At 36.9% G+C, this 18373-nt stretch overlaps 1 protein-coding gene and 1 pseudogene across 1 annotated transcript in view; both read right to left on the bottom strand.

Moving 5' to 3' along the window:
• Window positions 1-2306: 2306 nt before the first annotated feature.
• Window positions 2307-18373, bottom strand: part of Lmnb1 (lamin B1) — a 54664-nt gene continuing 38597 nt past the window's right edge. Inside the window, exons 7-11 of the mRNA XM_005324137.5 lie at window positions 17900-18125; window positions 16240-16344; window positions 12843-12962; window positions 6001-6108; window positions 2307-3154 (exon numbers count right to left, since the gene is read on the bottom strand). Coding sequence (XP_005324194.2) covers window positions 3113-3154; window positions 6001-6108; window positions 12843-12962; window positions 16240-16344; window positions 17900-18125 — 601 coding nt within the window. The 3' untranslated portion in view covers window positions 2307-3112. The remainder of the gene's footprint in view (window positions 3155-6000; window positions 6109-12842; window positions 12963-16239; window positions 16345-17899; window positions 18126-18373) is intronic.
• Window positions 6043-11134, bottom strand: LOC101968032 (ribosomal protein uL24-like pseudogene; annotated as a pseudogene).

Consider the following 18373-nt stretch of genomic DNA (forward strand, 5'->3'; position numbering starts at 1 on the left):
TCCACAATCCTAAAAACCCAACAAGGAAGGGCACCACCAAAAGGGAGTGGTGACCAGATGCAGCGAACAGTAAAATTAGCATCTCTAAAAACTCAAGAAAAGAGAATTACTGAGATTGTAAAATAAATATAATTAAAATGGCTTTTAAAAAGGATAGGAACTGGGCTGGGGATATAGTTCAGTCAGTGGAGTGCTTGCCTTGAATACACAAATCCCTGGATTCAGTCCCCATCATCACAAAAAAAAAAGGGGGGGGGCCTATAATGAGGAAAACATGCATTTAAAAAATAGGAACCACGGGGGCTGAGGCTGTGGCTCAGCGGTAGCGCACTTGCCTGGCATGAGAGGCTCTGGGTTCGATTCACAGCACCACGTATAAATAAATAAAGGTCTATCGACAACTAAAAATAAATAGATAGATAGAAAGATAGATACATAGATAAATGATGAATGAATAATAAGAAAAATAGGGAACTAAGATAACTTCAGTGGCCTGGACAAAGGATGAGTTAGAACAGGTTCGTAAACAGAATCAGTGAAATCAATACAAAGGAGTTACTAAGAATATAGCACAAAGAAATCTAGAATTAACGAAAGAGGATGGGTTCAATATAAGTCTAAAAAGATGGGAGGAACTATTGAGAACAAGAGTGAAAAACTATTCAATAAGAATATCCAGGATTTTTTTAGTGAATAGAGAGATAAGACCTGAATATAAGGCATAAAAATAAGATCTATCTAAACAGTGCTGAAACTGGAATACAGAAGAAAAATCAAGGGAACAGAATGAACTCATGCTTGTTATAAGAGTTAAATACCTAACTATGTTTTTATCTCCACTGTCTATCTAACCACCACTGATGTAGAGAGATAAGTTTAGGATAGAGAGGCTTCATGACCAGGCCACATGTCCTCCGGCTCTCCAGCTTTCCATGATCTGTGGAAATGGCTTTAGGTGCAGCTCAATTTATCAATTTCAGAAAAACTCAATTAGTTCAAAGTTTGTCAGTCCACATAGACTCAACAATCCACTGCCACACACCAGGAGCACCAAACTACTTACTTAGGTTTTTACCCTAAAGTTCACTGGAGTACAACCTATGCAACTGTAATAAATTGTCAATTCCTTTCCATGCCTAATTAATGTGTTTATTTTTAAAACCAAATTTCTCCAGCATTGAAACACTTAGAATGTATTTTGATGACAAGAACCCCACCTTGTGGCAAAATGTTTCATAACCAAGTTTGGCCATGTACCATTCTTATTCGGAAGATAAATCTGTGTTGAGAAGTTATCATTTTATCTGCTTCACCAGACAGAATTTCTAACCCAGCATTTATCTTGTGTCTGCGACAGCACCAAAGTATGCAGTAAATCTGTGGAGCACTGTAATTTGGGGCTGTGTGAGTTATTTTCAAGTGAAAGCTAGTAGTCTTTGCAGAGCTTACTGCAGGAATATTTTAAGAGGAAAGCAAACACTGGCTCTGGGTTAGCTTCTGAAATATCATCTGTGCATTCTAGAGAGGTTCCAGACATTCTGCTTCCCACAAGATGAACTCACTTGCTAAAGCAATCAAGACAAAAAAAAAATATCCAAACCCACAATGAATGACACCCTAATCATCACCACACAAAACCACTGCTCACAGTACACTTGTATTTCATTATCATTTGTAGTTAATCCTCTAAAACTAATTTCTTTCTTTCCTATTTTAAAGGACAGTAAAAACTTGATTCTAAGGCTTTTTTAAATTTTTATTTTAATAGGAATTTTCTTCTGACTGTCCCTATTTTATTTTTGTAAAGAAAAATTGAAAAGCCTATTGTTAATAAAGTAAAAAAATGGGCTGGGGATGTGGCTCAAGCGGTAGCGCGCTCACCTGGCATGCGTGCGGCCCGGGTTCGATCCTCAGCACCACATACCAACAAAAGATGTTGTGTCCGCCGAGAACTAAAAAATAAATATTAAAATTCTCTCTCTCTCTCTCTCTCTCTCTCTCTCTCTCACCTCTCACTCTCTCTTAAAAAAAAAAAATAAATAAAGTAAAAAAATGTAACAAAGCACTGACTACGTCTAGCTCAGAAACATTAGCTATCATTGTTATTACTGTTTTTATAATCGACAACAGAGTACTATAAAGGTGAAAGACCTCAAAATAGCTCACTTATGTGTATCTTTCTCAACTGTCAAAGCCTTAAAGAGAAGAAAAGTTCAGTTCAAATAAACTATTTTTTAACAAAAGTAAAGCTGGAACATTCTTCTCTTCTCAAAATCTGTTTTTAAAGGGTTAATAAGGACAGTAGATTAATATTAAAACAGCTTTTCTTTTATTTGTTAATGTCACATAAGAAATTTAAGCATGTTACACTATCTTAAAAAACACGGCTAATTCATTATAACAGAGAAGCCCCGCCCCCCAGCCCACCCACCGCCCCATCCCAATTCCCTTCAGAAATTAAGAATCTAAGAGAAGTGACCATAAAACAAAGTTTTGTGGAATCCTTCATCCAGAGTGCTTACATGATGATCATGTTAATATTGCCTTCTTACAAAATTTCTCTTTTCCGTTTTTTAAAAAAATTGTAACCTTGATTGCTTATTACAAAAAAATTCAGTACAAAAGTTCAATATATTGAAAAATGCTTTCCCCCTCCCTCACAGCACCGTTATTTATAGCAGAAAATAATCAAGAGCAGATTGCTAATCTAGATGGAGCAATCTTCAAATTATGCCCAGACACACAGTGGTTTATTTAACCTCCCCTTCTCATAAGAACTTAAAAAAAAAAAAAAAAAGAAAGAAACACACACACACACAAACGGTTTTTGTTTTTTTAAAAAAAAAGTCCAAAAATTTTAGGGACCCTTACCAAACAGTACACAGTTAGTACAGTGTCAATAATTCACATCTTGCAACAAAATGTATGGATATGATTTCTTTTACAAAACTTTCAGTGTCAAAAAGGAAATTAAGGCCATCAGATTCGCAGCTTAAAAATTCACATAAAGGAAATATAAAAATATTCTGTGCTTCTGAGAAGGCTCTGCACTGTATATAGGTAAGGATTACCATACTTCTTTATCTTGAGGAAGACAGTTGACTTGAGCAGTTTACATAATTGCACAGCTTTTATTGGATGATCTTGGGGATCCCTGATAAGAAAAACAGAAGAAAAAAGTAGTACTAAGAAAACAAATTACAGTATTCTAAAATAAGAAAAAATCTTAAACTACAGGAATCTGTATTACCTAACTTCAAATGGACCCTTTATCACTTCTCACTTACCTTTATAACCTTCTCTTAAGAACAACTTTTCTAGAATACGCCAAAAGATTACAAAACAGCAATTCCCAACTCTGGTTGCACAAAAGTTCAAACAACAAAACAAAACAAAACAAAAACTGATTTTGAGTCTCAGAACAATTAAACAAGAATTTCTCACTTAACTGAGTAAAGGTATCTATATATAAAACTTTAAATTAATTCTAATATTCAACTAAAAGTTGAAAAATCACTATACAATAATCTCCTTTGAAAAATGAGCAAATGAGATCAGTGCATGATATGCTTCACAGGAACTTCGGTATCTCAAAACATTTACATTGGATTTGTTCTCAAAAGTGAGGTAAAAAAGGCTTCCCTATCCATTTCTTTGTGACCTGCTAATTCCTCACAGCCTCACAATAAAACTTACTGACTCACCACTGACTAGACAAAAACTGGTTTCTTAAAAGGTCACCAAAACCTGGGCGCAGTTGGCGCACACCTATAACTCCAGCAGCTCTGGGTGCTGATGCAGAAGGATTGAGAGTTCAAAGCCAGCCTTAGGAAAAGCAAGGTGCTAAGCAACTCAAGTGAGACCTTGTCTCTAAATAAAAATACAAAATAGTGATTGAGTGCCCCTGAGTTCAATCTGTTGTACCAAAAAAAAAAAAAAAAAAAAAATCCACCAAAACCCTTCTAGTCAATTCGAAAGGCTTTTGGATTCACCCTCCAATGTGCAGTCAAAGAGCTGTTCTGCTGACATTATTTTCTATAATCATACAAACAAAAAAGGTTACACATCTTTGACTTTTTCTTTCACCTTAATGCATCACTATTTACATACTACCTGAGTGTCTGTGGCATCTCCTTCGTAGAGTCAGTACCTGATTGTTTGCCCAGTGATATTCTAAACTACAGGTCTCAATTTCTCCTTTGCTCTAAACTATGAAGAAGTTACATGTCCGAGCATTCCACACAATGTCAATTTTACACCAACCTTTCAACTTCATTTCAACTAACTTTCTCTCATACACAAAGCCCAAAATACAACTGGATAGACAGAAACATTTGGTGAATATAACATTCCCTGTATGAATTAAAGATCACAATAAAGCCTTTGCTGCTCCTCCCATAAGAGGAAACTATTTACCCCTGCCATGAATCTCAGCTGGTTTTATGGTTCATTTTGAGGGAATGATAGAAGGGAGCTGTACCAGCTCAGGGCCTACACCTGGTGGTCTCCACTTTCACCCTCTTAACCAGCTTCCATACCGTCAAACAACTTAGGCCAAACTACTGCATCATGAGAAGACATACAGAAAGAGCCCCAGAGAATATTACAACCCCACACAAGCTTCCATCTGTACACAACTAGATGATTAATACTCATCTTCCAACACCTAGAGAAGAATTACCAGCTGAGCCCAGTCAAACCACAGCAGAACAACGGGAAATTAGAAACCAATGTTTTTAAATCACTAAGTTTAGGGTGGTCTGTTACTAAGTAGCAGCAGACAGTTCAAAAACACCTTCAAAATACCATCATCTGTCTCTTCCTATAACAATTATCCCTCCATCCTTCAAAATACCAAACAAGTACCATTTTCCAGTGTTGTTCTCAACTACACTGGTGGCCTAGAGAGCCTTCTTCAGTATTTAATCTGCTACTTATGTAGATCACTGGGCTGGAACTTGGAAACACCTCACAATGTTATTTTACGTCTAGTCATTATGATGTTGTGTTTGTTTCCTTAATAAAGCCAAGTTATAAAGCATCTGTTCTTAAATACTGCTCCAAAATATATGAGAAGGCGTCCAGGTTTAAAAAAAAAAAAAATCAATCTTTGTAATGCATTCTGCTGTCATACATAACGAATTAGAATTTAAAAAAAAAAGAAAACAGGAAGTGAGAACATGATCCTTAAGATCCTTCAGTTATACAGACCAGTTCATGTGAATAAACCTCATTTTAAATCTAGGGAAAAGAGAATCATTCTATCTCATATAACCCACTTGAAGTGGTTCCCAACCTTAGGGACTAAACACATTAGAGAATGTTTGTTTATAGAGTAGAACTGGGCTAAAGAAACTAAGCAAACCTAGATTATAAATTTGGAGACACAGAGATGAAGTCTTACCAGGATAAGACTTAGTTTCAGGGTAGGAACTTAGACTCAAACAGCTTGAGAATATAAACTGAAATCTCATTATTAATAATTCCAATTTAATTAATTAAAACCAAATCTGGAGTTTCTTTATTTCAAGGGCTCTCAAAAACCCTAGCATCAGCCAAAATCTATCTTGCAATTAGATAATTAGAAACTTAATATAGCAGGAATTTTGTTTCACACTGAAGCTGAATATTACTCTTTTTTCAGTTTATATGCAGATGCTTGCTCTAATTTAGTGACCTCAAATTTTCAATCACAGAACCCAACAGTACATAAGTTTCAGGTCAAGCACTCCAATCCATTTATACATATACATTTATAAGTAATTTATATGCCCTACCATATATATGTACAAAACAAGACGGAAATTTGAAAATGAGGGAAAAAAACAAAAGTGCTAATATATTTTCTACCAGTGACCTAAAGTACTTGAATTTTCATCAGTTCGGGAGGTATAACCCCCACTTGGTAGATAACTGCTCTGGCTTATCAATGGGGGCAACCTACAACAGACTTTCATATAATTCTATTAATGAAAATTAAATGTAAAATTACAGTAATACCTGCTGGTGGAAAATTTCTTCCTCAACAACTACTCCAGTTGGTTCTTCCTCCTCCTCTTCCTCTTCAGGTATGGTTGTTTTAAAGACTGTACTTCTTTGTGCAACCTCCTAAAAACAAGACAGTTTAATCACAAAGATGCAGGGGAAGAGGAACCCTCCCCCTCCCACTTTTTTTTTTTTTCTTAAAAACAGCATTCCCATATCAAGGTTTATTTAGAAAAAAAAAAAGCCACTCTACTAGGAGGTTAGCTACTGAACTAGAATTTTTACACAATTAATAGCAGTTCTTAGACCTTAAATTTTCCCTTCAGGGGACCTACTGATATCCAATTTAAAATACCTGCTGAGAAGTTTCCAATGCTTTTTATCCCATTCTGTTACTAAGAATTCTGTGCAAATTATTTGGCACACTAAATTCTTTAGAGAACTCAACAAAAATTCAGCTTCAAGATCTTAGCTCCTAGCAAAGAAATGGTGCTAAATAAACGCTGAATAAAATGAAGCTAGGTGCCAACTGTTGTGATCTCAGGGACCATGATAGCAAAACAACCATCTGAGTAGTGAGATGAAAAGGACAAGCTCCTTTTTCATCCCTTCAGCAAGTGGCTCTTCTTGAAGGAAACTGAATCACATGGATAAGCACTAATTACTAATAACATACTAGTGAGGTTCCAATTTATTCTGTACAGAAATAGATCTATCTTCACTACAGGTATAAAAGAAAGCAACTATTCCCAACTATTTCTGTTCAAACACAGATCATTTTCCTGTAAAGAATGCTGACTTGGACACATGCAGCAGTGTTTCTGTTTAAGCACAGGACGACCTGATGGTCTGACAGCTATTAAATGAGTGTGTCCTGGACAGTACTGCAGAGCATCTAATTTTATTCCGTACCCTGTCCTAAGGTCACTCAAGAAGATAACACCACAGCAGAAGACAGTAAATTTACTTCCACAAAAACTAATCTGAAATTCAACATAGACCATCTAGTTTGAAATCAAAGAGGAAGAAACTGAACAACTAGTGTTATGAGGTTTCAAATTGAAATGTCTAAGGATATATTTTATAAATAAAATAAGAAAGTAGGATAGGATTTTGATTTGTTGTTGTAGGACTAAAGAAGATCAGTCACTTCCTGTCTCTCAGCCAGAAACTTTTCTGTGCAATCTATCTTAACCTAATTAATAATAATAATAAAGCACATGATTCCTTAGATCCATTATGATTCTTTGAAAGAAGGAAAGATAGAAGCATATAAAACAGAAAAAAGAAGGAAAAAAAAAACAGAAAAAAAGGTTCTCAAAAAGTTTTCTGAGTACCCAGCTTTCCTCAACTCATCTGTCGGTGAGAAAAGAAAGAGGAAGAAGGGCTGGGGATGTGGTCCAAGCGGTAGCGCACTCGCCTGGCATGCGTGAGGCCCGGGTTCGATCCTCAGCACCACATACCAACAAAGATGTTGTGTCCGCCGAGAACTAAAAAATAAATATTAAAAATAAAATTCTCTCTCTCTCTCTTAAAAAAAAAAAAGGGGGGGGAAGAAAACCCAGTTGCAGACATGCACACTCAGCTCCCACAGCATGTAGATCCCACATGTAGCACTGGCTCAAAAGGCTCATGATGCATCTCAAGACTATTATCCCCAACAAGAATCTTAGGAAACAGCAACCTGCTCAACATCATTAATTATGAATTACTTCAACACTACTATTTTTAATGTAAGCCTCTGTTAAGTACTTTTCATTTGATAACATTTAAAAACCAATTAATCCAATGCAGAGCATCAATATGGAATATGAGTAAACTAAACAATCTCTAAAAATCTAGATAGAAAAATAATCAAACAAATAACAATTTAGAACCAAAATGTTGTTGGGAGGTTTAGATACAGGAAATTGTTGTTAGTCAAGATGGTAATGGTTACACTCCAAAAAGACGCCCTCAGCAAGATGCCCAACCCTTATCAAGTAACCTGGACAGGTACATGTCCAGTCTTACATGTCAGATTTTACTCCCCTTATAAAATGTACTGCTGGCCTGCACCTGCTCAGTACAGCACACTAATATGTCCAGAGATGCACTGATGTCAGCAGGCAGCAGCTAGCTGTGCTCACCTCCTCACATCTGTGAATTCATTAGAAGCCTGAAAATCAGCCACAGTGAAAGTGTAGGTGAAGAGTTAATTGTCTGTTATCTATTACTTTTCCATGTACATAAATAATCACTTGCATACACAAAAATCTCAGTCATATCTCTATTGTGGAAGGCACGGGGATTTGCTTTATATTAAAATTTTCCTTATAGAAAACCATCTGCTTTTACTGTGGTGACATTCACTGTTTTTAATCACCTAGCACCCCTCCCTCTGTGTCCAGATAAGAGCCCCCAATTTTATCTGGATGCCCGTCTCCTGTCAAGGAGCACATGTGTCACAGGAGCCAAGTATTAACTAGTCATAGAAGAGGACTCAAGCTCCAACTCCTCCTCCTGTTTAAAAGGAGGATTGGGTCAGTAAGAGGAAAGCCCAGGATGGGAACCTCACAGGAGATGCTCATTCCCACAGAAAGAATGAGACAGGTATGATAGTACACGCCTGTAATCCCAGAGACTTGAGAGGCTGAGGCAGGAGGACTGCCAAGTTCAAGGCAAGTTTGAGCAATAGCAAGAACCTGTCTCAAAATAAAATATAAGAAGGGCTGAGGTATAGCTCAGTTGTACAGTACCCTGGGTTTAATCCTTAGAACCTCTGAGAGCTGCTGACAGCTATCCTGCATCCTCAAGGTAGGCAATCCAAGGACAAACAACACAAATCCTTGGGGACACTATGTGAGCCACTAGATCAAGTCCACTATCTCCATTTTTTATTAGCTAAGGCCAAAAATTTCCCATTATTTTAAAGCCAGTTTAACTGGGTTTTCTGATACTACTAATGCCCCAAAACAAGGGAAAAAAATAAACAAACCAATCACCTATAATCTTATAAAAATGTGTGTTGCTAATATGGTCTTGTACCTACTAACAAATGTGGTCCTACAGAATTAAATGAATAAATACCAAATGTGTTATCTAATGATCACAGAAATAAAAACTGTATTCACAGTACTTTCTCTCCTCATTTGCAACAGAAATCACTTAATACAGAGCCTAACAAGCAGAAAGTAGTAGACATTTGTTAAAAGAATGAACAAAGCAAATAATACTCAGTGTTTACATTAGGAAGGGAAGCCTAAGTTTGGTTAGCTGTATAGAAATATCATCAATAATACTGTGTTCAAGACAGTCCATCATGATAACTGTACTGCATTACAAGTATCCTCCCATATGTCTGTTTCTAACTTGGAACACATTACACATAGGAAAAAAAAATGGTAGAGATAATGATGAGATTCCATGGTTCATAAAAGCCTATTCAATTTCCAGGTATATCTATAAACAGTGCTTTTGGATCTGAGCAAATCATTGCTCTTCACTATGTTTTGAGAGACACATAGTTCAGATGTTCAGGGGGAGCTACCTGCACTAGGGTGGCAGCACCTACCACAGCTGGGCAGAATTCCACAGTGTAAGGCAAGAAGTGAGCAAGAGCTTCAAGGGAGACTAGAAGACCTAGCACCCTGAAGTCAGTGAATTACTAAAGGCATTGGTACACTATCTGGTACCCTGAGATCCTATGAGGTATTTATTTGGGGGTAAATTCCTAGACCTATCCCCTAAAATCTCACAACTTTACTGTAAAGTCCTACAATGAAAAAACTCAGATGCCATTTCATTTTCAGTCTGAGATCAAGGGCACACCTCATCCAGGAGACATGAATTCCTTATGCAGAGCAGTTTACAGTGAAGGTAGGATGGGAAGATGGCCAGGAACAGAACTTCTCATGTAAACACCTCACCTTAATGAATACCATTATTTACCTTTTTTCTGTGAATGTTAGTGATAACTGAATGCCTGACACAGGCCAGACACAGTGTCAAGATAGATCAGAACAGGGCCCCACCTTCAATGTGCTTCCTCTAGCAAGCAAGGACAATCTGATAAGCACTGTGGGGAGAGGTCTGCGATCGGTGTTCTGGGGGTAGAGAAGCTCCTAAGGTCCGCTGATTTGATCTGGTGAAAACTCCGAACACTCCCTTCTTCTTCACAGATATTTCTCTCCACTCTCCCAATACCACACTCCTGTTCTCCTACTTCACTAGCTGTACCTTTCTACCTTCTCTGCTGTAACTTACTCCTAGAAGTTAATATTCTCTGGGTCTTAATTGTGGATCTTTATTTCCTCTCTGACAAACTTTGTGGTTAGCCAGAATGATAACTTTAGATAGCATCTGTGTGATGAGGACCCCTAAATACCTCTAGCCTTGGCTTCCAGTTAATATTCCAACAGCCCTCTAGACAGCTTCAGTCACATATCCCACCAGCATCTCAAATTGATGTGGCCAGAAGACATCTCTCTTTTTAATATTTGTTCAAATTAGTTATACATGACAATAGAATCCATCTTGATACACTATATAAATGAAGTATGACTTCTCGTCCTTCTGGTCGTACATGATGCAGAATTATACTGCAGAAGACACCTCTTGTTCCTTCCTCAATAAATGGTACTAGAAATGTGGCAATCCAAGCAAACTAACTAGGGAGTCAATTGAATTCCTGCCCTTTCATGTCCCTCATCTATATTTTTTTTCAATTTAGCAGTTTTTAATCTAAGTTGCATATAAGATTATTGTATTATTCTGCATCTTTCAATTATTTCTTCCTTATGTCTGCCCTTTTCCTTTCCTACTTGGTAAGGTGAGTGCTTTCCATTCCAAGATCTAGTCTTTGTCCAGCATTAGCCTGGCGTGTGGGTGGGGTTTGCCCACATTGGCAGTTGAACCATTTGCCTTTTCCCACCGCTACAGTCATTCTACGTGGATGGCTTATTTCTTCCTATAAACCTAGAACATTGTGCCAATCTGCTGACCTGTATAGTGTCCTCACACCACTTGAACTTTATCCTCCTTTTGGGTAGGGTATGAGCTAAAATTCCATCTTAGCTCTTTAGAAAGAAGGGAAAATAATCTTCCTGCAAATGTGGGAGGGTACATAGAAATGTTTTCTACAATTCTTACTTTGGTCAAAAGTCACAAAGGATTAAACCTCATTTCAGCTACTGCTATACCAGTGATAGCAGCAAAAGGGAGTGTTTAATATTTAATATCATCAGTGGATCCTATCAACTCTACTTCCAAATACCATCCAACTGGTTTACTTCTCTTGTACCTAGAAAACCATCTCAGACTAGGGTATTTTCCTTGGTCGTTTTCATCTCTGCCTATTTTATTCCCCTAACAACTTGCGCAGCAGCAAATTTTCCTTCTTCTCCTTATTTATCTTACCATGTCATTCTAAAAGCCCTCCAAAAGCCTCTACTTGCACTGAGAGTGCGATCTACATCTCTCATCAGAACCTACATAATCTGCCCCTGCTGGCTGAGTACCGCCTTCCTCAATAGTCTCTGGCGGCAACAATGGTGACCTCAAACTCTTTCTTGTTGTCCCCACTACTTGGGAATATGTTTTCTGTTCACACAATGGCTGGCTCTTTCTCATCTTTCAGGTTTAGACTCAGATGTCACATCAAGGCTGACTTCTCTGACTATGCTACATAAAGCAGATCTATGATGACTCTTTAAGACAGTTTTTTTTTAAAAAATGCATTTTTAAAGAAATACTCATCACTTTATCTTAATTGCCAGTTTCCCCTACTCTGTCTAGAATGGAAGCTCCACAATGAAAGAAAATATAACTGGCTTCTAGAACAGGGTAGCTAGCAGATGCTCAGGATCTTCCAACGAGTAACCCGGGGCATACAAATATACCAGCCTAATATTCCCCTATAAATCCCTTCTCAGTATCCCTCAGTCCGAACAGTGTTCCTGGTCCAATTGTAAGCCAGGAACCAGCAAAGCCTTCGAGCCTGAAGGTGGAATGAAAAGTCAGAACCTGTAAGAGTGTCAGAAAAAGGCACTGGGATTGGACTTCCTGGCAAACCAGCTTAGAGCTCTCAAGGCAAACAGAGAGAGAAGCAGCAGCAGCACTTCAACAAGGACGCACAAACCACCTGAATCCAGGTACAAGCCCATGAACATGTTTATGGGAAGAGCAACAAAGAAGGGACTCTCGAATTTCAAACAATGACCCAATGACATTTCGTACAGGACCCACATAATGGAGCTGGGTAGAGACAGGGATGAAGCCTTTCTTTACCAGCTCCAACAGCTGCTTTATTATAAAGAAGCATTTCTAAGAGTAACATCAGTAGGGTGTGTGTGTGTGTGTGTGTTTTTACAAGGCAGTGTGGGGAGATAAGGTTCTTCCATAAGAATTCTAGGACTGACGAACTGAAAGCATAGTACAGGTACACCCCCTCAGTCTTCAAACTGTTTCATGAACACTCTGAGAGCCACTAAAAAAGTTAATAGTTGAATGTACCTTGCCAGATAGTGTTCCAAGCACTTTTGAAGGCTGTCTGGTTCATACTAACATCTCATTTATACTGTCACATTAATTATCTATTTTAAAGTGAGAAAACTCAGAAGTGAGGTAACTTGCTCAATGTCACAAAGCCAATGTGCAGTAGAGACCAACAGAAATGGGACACAATTGGAGCATGTACTAATAATAATTGGTACTCTATGATGTACTCATTTTATTTCTAAAATCTGTAATTTTGATATACTTAGCAGCCCTGGTATCGTTTAAGCAACAGTAACTTCACTTTGCAATCTGACTTCTGAGAAGAAATCATATGATAAACTTTCTGGTGAAATCCAACATTATAGCAGTATAGGCCATACCTCTCCCTGAGAATTTTTCAATATAACCTTCACATCTTCACCAGTGCCCCAAGAATTCTGGTTCTTCCAGATGAGGTCAGTGGGAGGACTGGCTGTGACACCGGCATTTGCAGCCCAAATCTGGAAGACAAAAGATATCAAAATACATGAAGAACCCCAGATCTCTCACATGTCAATGACAGCAACAAACTCTTACTTCTAAAAGTCTGAGAACCCTGCCCCGGCTTCCAAGTTCCTATGTTAACTACTTATATATCCAGAACTTGCAGAGTTTCTAAAGGCCTCAGCCTCTCCATGATAAATGATCTTGTTGATTCACTGGTCTGTGAAGTGAAGCTGCCAAACATTCCCATCCTACTCTATACACCACAAAATCCATAAAATGGGGCATAAATGGTACCTATAATAGGTGAGGCTATTATGAAGAGGAAGCGATTACCCATATACAGATCCTGGCTCACCAATAACAACAGCCTTAGCATTCTACTATTCCACAGGTTTATTAGCCATCCTTACATTGAGAGCCTTCTGACCCCCTCCTATAGTGTCCCCCAGTTGTCAACAGTAGGAATTAAGAAGACCTTCTGTAGCAGACAGCTCATCTACAGTACTCATATAAAAACTGATATATCTCAAACAGAGACAGTATTATAAAACCCCAGACTATCTGAAGATTGAATTCCAAAAAGAATGCAGAAAATTGATAAATCACCCTAGTGTTCAAGGGAAAATATAACTGTTATCGAAATAGACAAAGAAAGAAAATAATTATATTTCCCTTCTCATCAGCATAAAATCCCACCCCACCCCACTTTTTAAGTATTTGTTGGCAGGAAAGTATAGGAAGAGTGAAGAAAACTTGGCAGTCAGAAAACCTAGACTTGAATACTAGACAAATCACTACATCTCAATCAGCCCCAATGTCCTCAGCCACAGGGATATGACCAGCTCTGATCTTTTATAAAGATCACATGAAAATAAGTAGAAAAATTTTAAGTATATAAATTGTCATAACATAAAAAGACTTTATAATTACAAGAGGAAAGCTGGAGATGGCAAAGGCAGGTATATTTAATTATGGGGAGAAAAATCTATGAATTACTAATTAGGAAAAAAGCCTTTACCTTTTAGATACTCACTTGAAGTTTCCAGAGAATCTATTAGCATTAAAAGGAACATTTACTGGGATGAAAACACTGGATTGGATCCATCTCTCAGATTATACAGATGTGTTTTCCTAACTTCTTCCAATACTTTTCACTAATATATACAGAATTACATAGCTGCTTTCGTGTTAATAATGACGATAGTAATCATAAGACCTCAGTGATTATCTGGTTGGTAATAACCTAAGACTAGTATGTCCTAGAACAATATGGTAGCCATACATGGGTTTCTGAGTATATGAAAGGTGGCTAGACAAATTGAAATGTGCTGTAAGAATAAAATATACATCAAAAACATTTTTAGTTAGAAAAAAGAATGTAACATACCTTACCAGTAATTTTTATGTGTATTGATCACACATTAAAATAATAGTATTTTAGAAATATTGGGTTAAATAAACAGTTCTAATTAATTTACTTTTAAAAATAGGACTACAAGAAAATTTGAAATTATACATAGGTTTCTCCTGCTTCTATTCTAGAATTTTAAACTGATCTTTGCTTTTGACTTGCACAATTTTATAGAAATATCACCTATTACTATTGTGTCCCCAAAAGCTTCTTATCTCATTTTTTGGGAGCTACTTTAGGAAAAAAAAAAAAAAGTACATTACTTCATATGATAAATGAGTCCTCCATGAGACCCATAGGATCTACCTAGTTAGTCCATCAGATAGTATGCCCAATGTGTGTGTGTGTGGGGGGGTGATTGGAATAATAGCTTCATATTATTTTAGAGAGAACATTCAAATCTGAATTCTTTAAATTAAACTGTCAGATTATTTTCACCACATTATGTAGCTTTCCTAGGATTGAGCAATTTTCTCAATATAATAAAGACAAGAAAAGATCATACAGTTAGAATATTTTTTTCAGATTTTTACCCATAATTACAAAATTAGCACCTGATATTTTCAAAGTGGCATCTTTTGGGCAGTTTTAACCTGTATTTTAAGGCTTTGACCTAAACACTAAGGTCTGCATAAATCAAAATTATAAATGTTATTTAAAACTTTTTTTTAAAGAGAGAGAGAGAGAGAGAGAGAGAGAGAGAGAGAGAGAGAGAGAGAGAGAGAGAATGAGAATCTTTTAATATCCCTTTTTTAGTTTTCAGTGGACACATCTTTGTTTGTATGTGGTGCTGACAATCGAACCCGGGCCGCACGCATGCAAGGTGAGGGAGCCCTGTTTAAAACTTTTTAAAAGAGAATTCCATTAAAAAAAAAAAAAAAAAGACCCTGAGCTCAGAGGTAGAGTGCTTGCCTAGCATGTGTGAGGCATTGGGTTCAATTCTCAACACCACATATAAATAAATAACAAAATACAAAATATTTTTTAAAGGGACACCTTTACACTATTTAGGGATGAAAATAGTGCCTCTTTGGCTGCTGTATCAAAGTCAGTATATTTTATTGTTTGTTAAATCTACTTACTAAGTCAAAGGAAAGGATTTGTTTACCCAAAAGATGTACACTTCTCTAAAAAGTGAGCTAATAGTATTTTAGCAATAAAGATGTAGTATATTAGAACACACCAAGAGAGTCAGAATATCAACTAGCACATCACTCTAAATCTAGAAACACTAATACTATGCAAAAACAAAATGACAAAGTGATTCTGTACAAGAGTGTCTAACACAAAAGTACTTTTCAAAATACAAGTCCATACCCGGACCCCAGGAATAGCTAAGGTTTAGGTGGAGCCTGGACACCAAAATACTACTCAGATGACACTGAAGCTTGTCCAAGGTGATTTAGGTGATTGCTGTTTTAGGCAATTACTGTTTTAACTTCCCAACTATCTGGGCCAAACAATATCTCCTAAATTACACAAGGCTGTAAGTATCCATGGAGAAACAGCTATTTTATATCTACTGGAAGAGACAAGAATTCAAAGGTCAATTCTTTCATCACTTTCAGTAGACAGAATTTTAAATATCTTTAATTAACACTTGTAAAGCCCTAATAATGTCAAAGCTGCTTAAAATATTTTTTTAGTTTAGATGGACGCAATATTTTATTTATTTATTTATTTTTATGTGGTGCTGAGGATTGGACCCAGTGCCTCATACATGTGAGGCAAGTGCTCTACCACTGAACTACAACCCAACTCCCTGACAAAGCTGTTTTAAAACCCACTTCTAAAACACTTCTGTTTAGGCCACAAATTTTTGAACTACTTTTTCTATTAAGACAATGAAGTTAAACTAAATGATGACTGAATTCACTTACTGTAACAGTCTGGCCTGCCTTCAGCACATATCTTGAGGTATATTTATAACTGACCGAAGTGTCTCCAATTTTCCTGATCATCTCCCAGCCTCCCATTGGTTGATCCTATTCGTAGTACAAAACATAACAAGGTTATTTCAAATGTACAGAAAGTTACATAATAATCAAATACATGAATCCACAGGTTTTTAAACTAAGGCAGCCTTGTGGCTGTCTTCCTCTGATTCATATTTTCCTATTGCAAAAAGAAATTGAGTTTTGTCATTCAACAAAATAGTAACTTCAAAGATGCTACAGTAGTTAACTATGAAGGTTTTAAAGAGGACAAACCTGGAAGAAGAGTGTGAACCCAACCAATTAAATGGTCATATTCCCTGCTAGACCAGGTGGATCTTTTAAATTCACAGTACAATTTAGCCATAATAATAGCAATTATAAATATCTAATATTTGATGACTTTACATTTTTAAAATAAGAACACAGCTTAGAAACAGAAGGAAGAAAATCTATTTTATTTTGTCTGTGCCGCTTCCACTCATAGTCGACTCTTTAACCTTCAAACACAAGAGGCTCAAAAATCAGGCTATGACTCAATGAACCAGACCTAAGTGACAGCTATAACTCCAGCTCCCAGCTACACATTGCTGCCTGACAAACTAGAAAAGGAGCAGAAGCGAAATGTGTATTCATCTCAAACTCATCAGTAAGAATAAACCAGGCTGACGGTCACTTCCAAAACAGCTCCATACCTGGCTGCTATGGCCTGTGAAGAACAGTAGAGTGACTTCTTTAAAGCAACAGAAGCTACTCTACTCTTAGCTTTTAAAGTTGTAATCAGGAAGCCTTAGTGCCTTAGTACTGGAACTGCAAGTGCTCTTCTACTTATTTACTCATTTACCTACATGCAGGAAATCTTAAATATCTCGAGTGAGAAAAAGTGATTTTTACAAAGACTTTTAGATGACCCTGAACACATGCTTCAGGAAGTGGCATCCATCCCACTGCATCCCCAGACCTTAACTGACTCTGACATAAGCTCACTCCTTCACAGCTCAAGCCAGGGACTACTGAATTCCTGAAAGCTTCATCTAAACTTCAGAAATCCTACTAGCTATAAACATTTATGTTCATTTTTAAACAAAACTTCAAAATAGGAATTCATACTATTTTTTTTACATAAATTAAGTCATTAACATCCATTCATTCATTTATTTAGAGAGAAAAATACTCATTTAATATATCTGAGCCTGGGCTCCTACTTCCTTCTTTCAAAAAGTTTCATTAATATTGTGAAAGAATATCCACTATTTCCACCCCAATTCCTCCTGCGTTTTCACAAATCTGGTTAGGGCAGAGAAATAATTCATCCTTGAGAAGACCACTGTGACAAAATGACCAACTGTGGAAAAAAAAAGTCCTGGCTCTGTAAAGAAGAGTTAATGAAGAAAAGCTTGAAACAACAAAAGGCACCATCTATATTCCTCAGCCTCCCATTTTAATTTTTATTTCATGAACTTAAAAAAAAAGGAGGGAAACTGCATTCCATGAAGACTTACTGAATCCAAATATAAGATGAAGAGCTGTTACAATTGCACAACAGCCCAGCTATCTGCAAAGCCTTGCTAGAAAAAGGAAAAAAGAAATGGGTCTATTCTTTTACCTGTTCAGAAGTATTCTTCAATCGAATAAATTTCCCATCAACATCTATCTCTTCGATGCACACGTTCCCCGTGGCTGAAGCGGAATGAGAGATGCTGACACTACTGCTGGCCTCGGATTCTTCCACATCAACTCTCTTTCGCTTTCCTCTAGTTGTGCGCACACTGCGACTTGAGGATGCGCGGGACACTGTCACACGGGAAGAAGGGCTTGGCGAGAGCTTCAATCTTAAAGGAAAAAATAATATTCCCTTCATGAGATATAAGCTCCTTGGTTTCTTTAGTAAAAACTTTAAAAGGACAATTAATATCCTGTACATTCATTTCTAAAGTAAAATATTACAGACAATCTGTTAGACAAAGCTTATATAAACATCTTAACTAAGATAACATTTATTTATGCTAGGATGCCCAGTTTTGTTTAAAAAGTAATAATTTCAATTTTTTTGCTCAGAAAAAAAGTAATGTAACCATAA

This window comes from Ictidomys tridecemlineatus, chromosome 1, assembly GCF_052094955.1.
Source record: "Ictidomys tridecemlineatus isolate mIctTri1 chromosome 1, mIctTri1.hap1, whole genome shotgun sequence".
NCBI classification, from domain to species: domain Eukaryota; kingdom Metazoa; phylum Chordata; class Mammalia; order Rodentia; family Sciuridae; genus Ictidomys; species Ictidomys tridecemlineatus.